General features: G+C 34.2%; 1 protein-coding gene and 1 long non-coding RNA gene across 4 annotated transcripts; one reads left to right on the forward strand and one right to left on the reverse strand.

Moving 5' to 3' along the window:
• Window positions 1-520: 520 nt before the first annotated feature.
• LOC109587414 (uncharacterized) lies at window positions 521-3234 on the reverse strand. The gene is made up of 4 exons (XR_002187582.1): window positions 3130-3234; window positions 2586-2662; window positions 651-833; window positions 521-600 (listed from the first exon to the last, which is right to left on the reverse strand). It is a non-coding gene; the product is annotated as an uncharacterized LOC109587414 (long non-coding RNA).
• Window positions 3231-8630, forward strand: LOC109587413 (WD repeat-containing protein 72-like). Of its 3 annotated transcripts, XR_002187581.1 has the most exons (5): window positions 3297-3499; window positions 3925-4531; window positions 4793-5011; window positions 5448-5507; window positions 8469-8630. XR_002187581.1 is itself a non-coding variant. In XM_020003655.1 (3 exons), exons 1-3 carry the CDS (start codon window positions 3231-3233, stop codon window positions 3934-3936), a joined length of 231 nt encoding a protein of 76 aa, XP_019859214.1. In that variant the 3' UTR covers window positions 3937-4161. The 3 variants fall into 3 exon arrangements, 2 of the variants coding, with proteins under 2 accessions (XP_019859214.1, XP_019859213.1); XM_020003655.1 differs by lacking the exons at window positions 4793-5011; window positions 5448-5507; window positions 8469-8630 and having other exon boundaries at window positions 3231-3355; window positions 3406-3499; window positions 3925-4161; XM_020003654.1 differs by lacking the exons at window positions 3925-4531; window positions 4793-5011; window positions 5448-5507; window positions 8469-8630 and adding an exon at window positions 3593-3662 and having other exon boundaries at window positions 3231-3355; window positions 3406-3499.
• Window positions 8631-9334: the final 704 nt, after the last annotated feature.

The raw sequence follows: 9334 nt of genomic DNA on the forward strand, positions 1-9334 counted from the left end.
CCAATCTTTAAATTAGTGCTATTACATTACAGGGCATGAGAATAAAGGATCATTTCCCCCTATAAAGGAATGGATTTAGCTGCATCTATTCCCCTTGTGACGTCACGTTTAGCCACACCCACCGACAGATAGTAACATTGAAGGAAGCAAAAATGAGCATTTTTGAAGGCTCATATCTCAGTGAATAATTTGTTTTGAATAATCGGAGTTGGAACACATCATTATTATGATCATGCAAACACATTGAGCCAATAAAAAAAAATACCCCAAAAATTCACGGAACTTACCCTTTAAATGATATAGATGCCAAATCCTGGGAATATGGAATATTTGGGAAATTGTAGATACATGTACAAGCACATGTATATATATTAAACTGAGATAAGGAAGCAATAACAATAATAATAAGATATGCCCAATACCAGGTGTTTATTCAAGCCAGGCTTCTATTTGAACATTTACAGTACATATGATCTAAACATAAATACATGTACACATACAGTGTACATGTTACATGTACCTTCTCTTACATGAAATTGGTCAAACTGAATGAGACAAATGATGATCCAATTCCAGCAATGGACTTTCAGAAATAATGGCCTAAAGTGGGTGTGGTCAAGACCAACATTCAAAAATAAGCAGAGACTAACCTCATACACTGGAGTGAAGAAACTGCAGAGGACACCAGACCCCTCCCCCTCCTCGTTGCTGAAGGATACCCTCAGTCTGTGGACACACAGCCGCTGGAGATTGATACTAACATGATGAAACTGGCACTGATCATTGAGCCAAGGAAACAACTCCAGGAGCAACCTCTCCCTCTCTCTTTCAACCTTAGGAAGAGAAATGAAAATGAACATACTACTAGTACATTATTCTTGTACATGGAGGGTTTCCACACAGGATTATGGCATAGTCCTCATGCAGCTTCTTGCCAATGGATTGTCAAGTTGCTACAAAATACAGGGACTTTGGCTTAATTTCACGAAAAATGACTAGGAGAGAATTCTCCATTATTATACATGTACATGTATAATTTTCTGATTTATAATTATACATCTTGTTGTGTCATATATCAAGTTTGAGCTGACTCCAATCAAGTTTCGATTTTTTTTACAAATTTTTATTTTCTCCAAAATCTGGCAAAGAACCCTGTACTAGGGACTTTGGCAAAATGTCATTAAAAATGAATAGGAGATACATGTAATTCTTGATTTTTGTAATTTTTCTGATACATACATGTATAAAAGTCCTTATGTCGTATATCAAGTTTGAGCTGATTCTGATCAATTTTATGAATTTTTAAAAAAGCTCCAAATGCCATGTACTGTATTGTAGTGTAAGCTTAATGTCAGCTCATGAAGCTCATGCTGTTTAGTTCACTTAACGTGCTTTGCTGTGCAATGTGCATGTACATGAAAGTAACAGAAGGAGAGAATTAGAAGAAATATGAAAATAGAAAGAATGTAGAAGGGGAAAAGAAGCAAGCTGATCAAAGAGAAGTGAAAGAATATGAGAAGAAAGGGAGTGTACATGTACATGTATAAGAACATCATTTAATGATTTAAAAAGTCTATAATTCTATAATGAGAAAGAGAGGAAGCGAGGGAGGGGGTATAGTGCATGTTATTACAGTGGGGGTGGGGTTACTCTACAATATGTTTTGGCATTGCTTTATAGTAGGGAGTGTTGCATTGTAGACATTCACAAAATATAATTAATTTTAAAGTATGAAAATTAACAATAATCCGACACCTTGAAAACAATAACAAGAAATTAATTCATAATGATTATACACTAACAGTGATTCCTCTTCCTCTCTCTCTCTCTCTCAAACTACATATGTGTAATATTTTTTGAGTTATGAGCTATTTTAAAAACAGCTAATTTTTTAATAATACCCAAAGCTATAGTCTATGGTATTTTCCAAAACATGGCCCTGAAATCAGTCAAATTACCCATATCTTTACGTTTTCAGATACAGATTGATGTACTAAGGAACAAGTTTGAGCTGATCCTGACAATGTTTTCAAGCATCAACCATGGTTAGAAACGGCAAATTTTCAAAAAAACACAAGGCTATATGGTTTGTTTCAAACAATGGCTCCGAAATCACCCAAAATTTTATTACATTTTCTGATACAATATTGATGTCCTTATGCCGTATAGAAAGTTTGCGCTGATTCCAAAAAATATTTTTAGAGTAATGAGCATTATTTTAATAGGCCAACTTTTGAAAAATATATGTACCCAAGACTATGCTTTTCTGCAAAAAAGATCCCAAAATTAGCCCAAATTTGCATTTCATTTTCTGATACATATTTATGTACTTATGTTGTGAAGAAAGTTTCCGGCAGGCAATTCTGACAAATATTTTTGCAATTAAAAAAAGGCAAATTATTTTATCCAAAAATGGCTCCAAAATCACCCTATTATTTATTACATTTTCTAATACAGATTGATGTACTTGAGCTACATGTACATTGTATGTAGAAAGTTTAAGCTGATTCTGGTTTCAATTTCTAAAGTTACTACCATTTCTTCCAGAAATATTACCTCCAATATTTACTATTACTATCACTTACAGAGTAGTTGTAAGACACGGTCTTCCTTCCTCCACAGGTAGCGAAGGGGTGGGGTGAGACTAGTCCAGCTACTCAACCTATGAAGAATAATAAATAAATAAATAATAAAATCACATTACTTAATTGTAACTTATGTGAACCATAAAAATTAATACTGAAAATGAGTAAAATTAAACACCCAAGTTGTAAAAATTTATAAAGATCCAAATTTGATCAGAATCAGCTCAAACTCTCAACACAACATAAGAACATGTACCTGTATATACATTATGTATCAGAAAATTATATAAACATAAATTTTCCTCAATTAATTTTTTTGGCAAAATTTGGCCCATGACCACGCAGAGACTTTGATCCCATTTTTGAGCAACATTAAAAATTCGTAAAAATCTAATTTTGATCAAAATGCGCACAAACTTTCTACACAACATAAGCTTGCATAGCCAGACCCTACATCCTTTCCATCATTTAAACGGTTAAAGTGCATGTATACATGCATCAGGAAAGGTATGCTGGTATTCAAAGAGAAAATTTAGAAATTTACCTTATTTTCTGGTCCTGGTCACTGTTTTCTTTATTAATTTTCTTATCAAGCCACGCCCAAAGTCCTTGCCCACGCAGTCCACGTGAAACCACGTGTGTAAAATGGTGTGTAACTCATCGTGTCAAGAAAAGTTTTATACCCCAACTAGTCATGATAATGACACTACTGTGTCTATTGTGTATTGGGGCCATAATCCTCCAGTACACGATATTACCAGTATGACCAGGTACAGAGCTTTGGATTTTGATACTGACTATTATACTGTGTATTTAATAGGACAGAGGAGGATAAAGGAGGAGCTACCGGTACTAAAATGGGACAGATTTGTATCTGGAACTTATACAGGAAGAGAATCAATGGAGAATTTGTGGTTAGACCAATTATCACTATCACTTAAAAGCCTTTATGTATCATTTTAATTAATGCCCACCACAATTTCCAATTAATGCCCATCTTTTCCTAGTTATGTCTGAGACTATTATTACTAGGAATGCAGTCTTAAGACAGGGACAGGATTGTCAGTCTTAGTAAAAATGAGTGCGTTGATGTGGTAGGGGTGTGTCTAGTTATTAATGTTATATTAATAAGTGCATAGCATTGTGGGATGGTAAAGATGGGACGTGTCTTAAGACTGTTAATAATTGAATGCATTATGGATTACAGGTAGTGATAATATTAATGGAGCATTATCTAAATCAGGGTTTCCCCATTAAATTGTGATAATTTTGTGATAATATAATAATTGTGGTACTATATTTTATATAATTATACTTTCTTGTTCTTTATTATCATTAGCTGCAGGTGTGAAGTCTATCATTGGTAAGCTTCATTGAGAGGAAGGTTCTGCTGCTCCTGATTTCAAGTCTCATTTCACAGGCTCTCTCTCTGACTCATGGCAGTCCCTAGCCACTCCTTGTTCCCTTATTGACTCAGTTGTCAGTTATCATATTCCTGGGAATTCCCAACCATTGCAATCATTGCATGCTCAATGGGACATGGCCACAAATTGCCAAATTGAAACCTGCCAATCAACAAAATTCACAAAATTACTCCCTCCAATATTACCAGCCTTACATGTACATGTACAATGTGTTATACCCTCTTTTTCAACCCTCCATCTCTCATTCTTTTTATTATATGATCTTTCTATTCTATTTTTTATTTTAATGTATGTTAATTCTTTATATTTTCTTTCCCTCTGTATCTCTCCTTTGCCCTCTCTCTCTCTCTTTCCATTAGTATCCCAGTATCAGTGCTAGTCCTTCTTCCAATATTACTGTTTCTTTATTTTTGACACAATTCAGTCGGTTGATCTATGGATTGTCCAATGGTGGTATTATAGTTCTATCAGGAACTCAAGCAGCTACCAAACTCTAACTAGCCAAGAGAAAGTTCTCAAGAGGTACTCTGCATACAAATGTACAATAATTGTATACATGTCCATGTATGTACATGCATTCATACATGTACATGTACATTGTAATTACATGCAATATGAATAGGATATTTTTCTGTAGAAATAGTAATACCAAGTGTTTATCATTCCTGTAGTCTACTTATGTACAGTTGTACATGTACAGTACATGTATTTACAATGTACATATCACCTCTGTTTTTTTCTCTGTGCTTCTGTCTTCTCTCTCTCTCTCCTTCTCCTCTATAGCATGGTCTCAATATTATTTCTTAAGAGGTCACAAGAGGAGAGTTCCCTCCTGTTGTATCCTGTGACTATAGCACTGCTTATGATACCAATCACTTGTTATCTGGTGGTCCTGATTTCTCTGTTAGATTTTGGGACCTCTTCAAAGGAATATTGTTCCACACTATTGCAGTTCATGGTGGGGTGGTCAGTAGCATTGTAACATGTCCTCCTCATATTAATGTAAGCTTTGCTCCCCCCCCTCACTCTTTCTCTCTCTTTCTCTCTCACACCAAAGCATTCAATTGCTAATACATGTACATGTACATGTATTTGTAGTACTGTAATACCAACATGTAGTGTATAGTAATTAATATGCATGTACATGTAATTATTTTCACTGAAATACATGTGTATGTACATTTTCATATATTGACTATTTACATGTACATGTACATGTATAAGTTACTAATGTGCTGAAAAGTATTGTAATTTTTTGTGGCTTTCATGTTGCCTTCATTTGCTTACTTATTTGATTCAATAATGTCATTTACATTTTTTGACAGTTACACATGTACATGTAAATATCAAGTTTTAAATGTAGTGTATATGTACATGTATAAGCACAAATTGCAATGTTTCCCTCCTCTCTCTCTCTCTTTCTCCCTTTAACCATCAGCTCACCTAGACTCCTTGTATCATGCCTTCATGCATGGAACCTTGAAAACTCACTGGACAAGTTAGTATTAGATTGGTACTAATAATCAATGTTTTGAAGAATGATATTATGAATAATGATAATGATGTATTGTTGTATTGTTGGCATTGTTACTGGGGCCATACATGTATCATCTGTCTTTCTTACTGTTGGAACTTAAGTATTGGCAGTAGTTGAATTTGGCAATTTGTAATTGGTGGGTTTTACATATGTACATGTATACATGTATTGGTGTCATTTGGTGATTTAGCAGCCAAATCCCATTGAGCATGCTCAGAATAAAAGAAAACGACAGATTTTATATAAGTGGATGCTCACTGCAACCAATATTGAGTACTCCATGAATGTGCATATTTATATGGTATCATCTCTATTTATATGTCATTTGATATACTATGATCGTGAAATTTTGAAATGACACATACATGTACATGTACATGTACATATGTACTTTTGTGTATGTATTGCTTAATTTTCTAAATTTGTCTTGTTAACGACCTGGGGGCGAAGCCCCCAGGTTGTTCCTATAATTGAATTCACCCTCGCGCTATGTATATACCGTATTTCCTTAAATAAAAGCCCGGGCGTCTATTTCCTAAAATGGTATTTGGACCTCAAAAAAATATATAAAAAATAAAAAAAATTAGGCCCAGAGCAGGGTTTGAACCCGTGACCTCATGCTTTTGACTTCTGGAACTTCAGGCAGCATCCACTAGACTACTGAGTCACTCCTAAGCCTGTGTTGCGTATTTATATTTAAATTGTATTGCTACCCCGGCGTTTATTCAAATGCGGCTTCTATTTAAGGATTTACGTTATATATATATATATATATGTATTTATTTGTATGTCCACACTTACATTTCTTCTATACACGTTGTATTGAAGAAATAACAAGCCTTAGCAACCACCTGCCCACGCTCCTTTACGTGAGTGGGTGTGGTCATGGCAAACAAAATGGCGGCTTACACATGGGACAAAGCTAAGAGCTTTCTAACAGCAAGAGAGCATAGAGATACTGTCTAAAGACATCTCTAGAAGCATTATAAGGTAGAGAGAACCTCTATAAGTCTTAGTAATGACCAAGTTGTACTTGCAAGGTGGTGAAATCAATTATAGGAATATTTTTTACCCTGTTACGCTTGTTTTTCATGTTTAATTATAATTTTTGGGGCGAGCCTGAGCTTGCCCCACTCTAGCTATACTCTCAGTCACGCATCCCGTCTGTTCCTCTGTCTGTCTGTCCTCGTATGTCACCCCTATTTATGCGTAGATCTAATACGGTAGATAGATACTATGCATTACCAATGCAATTTTCAATTTTTCATTGAAAGTGGGAGCGGTCAGAGTAAAATAAAAATGGCAACCAACACACTGGAAGAATTCATGAGCTTTCTAGCAGCAATATAAGGCAGATACCGTCCAAAGACTTCCCCAGCAGCTATAGAAGGTTTTAAATTCAATTAATAATTTATGAAGCTCGTCTTTACTGATGCAATTGCTATTAAAACTGTGAAAGTCAATCAAGCTTTTTCTCAGTCATCTTAATATTGGATAATATTATATCTAAAGCTAAGTAAAGCATTATTACAGATATTTATAGGCAAGAAATGTGTATGTGAAACTAGAAGACTAAAAGTTAAATAAAATAAATGATATAAAGTGATTTTATCAGCAGCATTAAACTTTCATCATGTGAATCATGTTTGCTATGCCTAAATCATGATGCATGCTTTGAAATCATTGGGAGTAGATTATAGATGGATAGATCCAGTGCCATAATTGCTTTGCTAGCTTAGGCTCGCCCCTTAATGTTCTACATTGCTTCTAGTATTATTAATTGGGGCGAGCCTGAGCGAGCCCCACATAAATGAGACACATATGTATGTATGTTTGTTTGTTTGTTTGTACACGTACGTCACCCCTATTTATGCGTAATACGGTAGATGCTATGCATTGAAAAGGGTATATAAATTCAGTTTTCAATATTTCATTAAAAGTGGGAGTGGCCACAATGAAATAAAATGGCGACCAACACACGGGGAAAAGTCGTGAGTTTTCTAGCAGCAAAATAAGACAAAAATTCTGTCCAAAGGCTTCTCCAACAGCCAGGCAAGGTTATAGATGCAATAAAGTAACTATAAAACTTATTTTTGCTGATAACTTGACTTACTGTACTGGCATACTACTGTCCAAAGCAACGGCAGGGAATGTTAAGAAAGCAGATATGCCATCTTTATTGATGTGAATGACTTTGAATGTCTGTCACAGCCTGAACTAACTTGGACTACATTGCTACAGTTGCCTATCTAGCCATATCATTTGTGCAGTGACTGCTTCTAGCTATCTTTAATGCTTTCCAAATGCTAAACTTGATTTGATTACAAAGGTAAGTCAAGAACTACACTGCACTCAATCAAGTTCTGAGCTGCACTGTCATGAGTATTGGTTAGTCTGTCAATATCTATTGTATGTACATTGCTTTACTTGCTTAGGCTCGCCCCTTCAATGTTTTACATTCATCTAGTTATGTTTATTTTTGTATTTATTGTTATTTAGAGAGTGTGAGGATATATTAGGATTAGTAAGGTCATCCTGTCCTGTCTCATTTGGTTTATTGAGTAAAGGAGGAGGACTGTCACTAAAGTCTATTCACTTTCACCTGACCCCTGGCTTTTTTCAATTAATAAATAACTACGTCACATCCGCATTCTTTACGTATTTGTGGTTTTGGAATTGTTTTTGTTGCACGGAAGGGATGCAGATAAGTAGCAGCTGAATTTTATCTGGCTGTTCTAGCTGCATAATTGCGGTCAAAGGTATGTCATTGAGTTTATACAGGGACATCCAAAAAAGGCTAAGGCCTTATCATTTTGACCCGATCCTTTTATCTAAAGGACGGGAAGGACCTAGCGATTCTAATGGTGCAAATAAAATTTCTAAATTCCATGTTTATCAAAAGTTATAACAAAAAATCAATAGGTCAGGTGAAACTGAATAGACTTTAGTACTGCCTACCTGGGGACTGGTTAAAGAGAGTCCGTCACCTGTTCATAATAATGGAGGAGTGGCTCTGGATGATTTATTGATACTAATTATAATCATCAATTGACACTCATATTTGTTGCCAGAGAATATTCAAGAAATGGTAAGTGACATACATGTACATGTATGTTTTATTATTTTTTAAATTTTTATTTTTTCTTTTTATTTACATGTATTTATTTATTTTTATTTTATTATTTTTATTTATTTACTTTTAATTTTTAATTTTTTATAATTCTTATTTTTTATTTCTTTTTTTAACTTTTTTTTATTATTATTTATTTTCCTTTTCTTATTTTATTTTAATTTTTTTAATTTTAAGTATTTGTGACCCGATATGAGAAAACCAGGCTATATGCTCCAAAATTGAAAATTGAGATTTATGGGTTTCTTAATTAAGCAAAGTTTTTCCTATCTTTTGGTCCTTCTTCCATGTCATTTGACACATCTAGTGCTGAGTTATGCTTATTTATGCAACAAGAATTCTAAACGAATGAAATTGAGTTACAGCCATTTTTATCATTATATCTTGCATTATTTACATGGTACACAACAAAAAGAAAGGTCTGTAAATGACCTCTTTTAAGTTATTTTAGGGCAAACTTTGTATCAAATGAAAGGAAATTCTTTATACAATATATTTTTGGTATAATCTCAGTTTTGATAAGGTACCACTGTCACAACTTTAAGAAGCCATATCTCTAATTGATAATTCCCGCAGATAGCCTGGTTTTCTCATATTGGGTCACATTTAATTTGAATTTCTATTTTATTTTTATTTTTAATTTTTTATGTTTTTGATT

The sequence above is a fragment of the Amphimedon queenslandica genome, unplaced genomic scaffold (assembly GCF_000090795.2).
Source record: "Amphimedon queenslandica unplaced genomic scaffold, v1.1 AMPQUscaffold_12576, whole genome shotgun sequence".
Taxonomy (NCBI): Eukaryota; Metazoa; Porifera; class Demospongiae; order Haplosclerida; family Niphatidae; genus Amphimedon; species Amphimedon queenslandica.

Bases quoted from the DNA above. Each gene is read 5' to 3' on its own strand.
- LOC109587413 (XM_020003654.1), top strand. From the start codon at position 3,231: ATGGTGTGTAACTCATCGTGTCAAGAAAAGTTTTATACCCCAACTAGT. The intron at 3,356-3,405 runs GTACAGAGCTTT...TGTATTTAATAG, and splicing joins GATATTACCAGTATGACCAG to GACAGAGGAGGATAAAGGAG. The intron at 3,500-3,592 runs GTTAGACCAATT...ATCTTTTCCTAG, and splicing joins GAATCAATGGAGAATTTGTG to TTATGTCTGAGACTATTATT.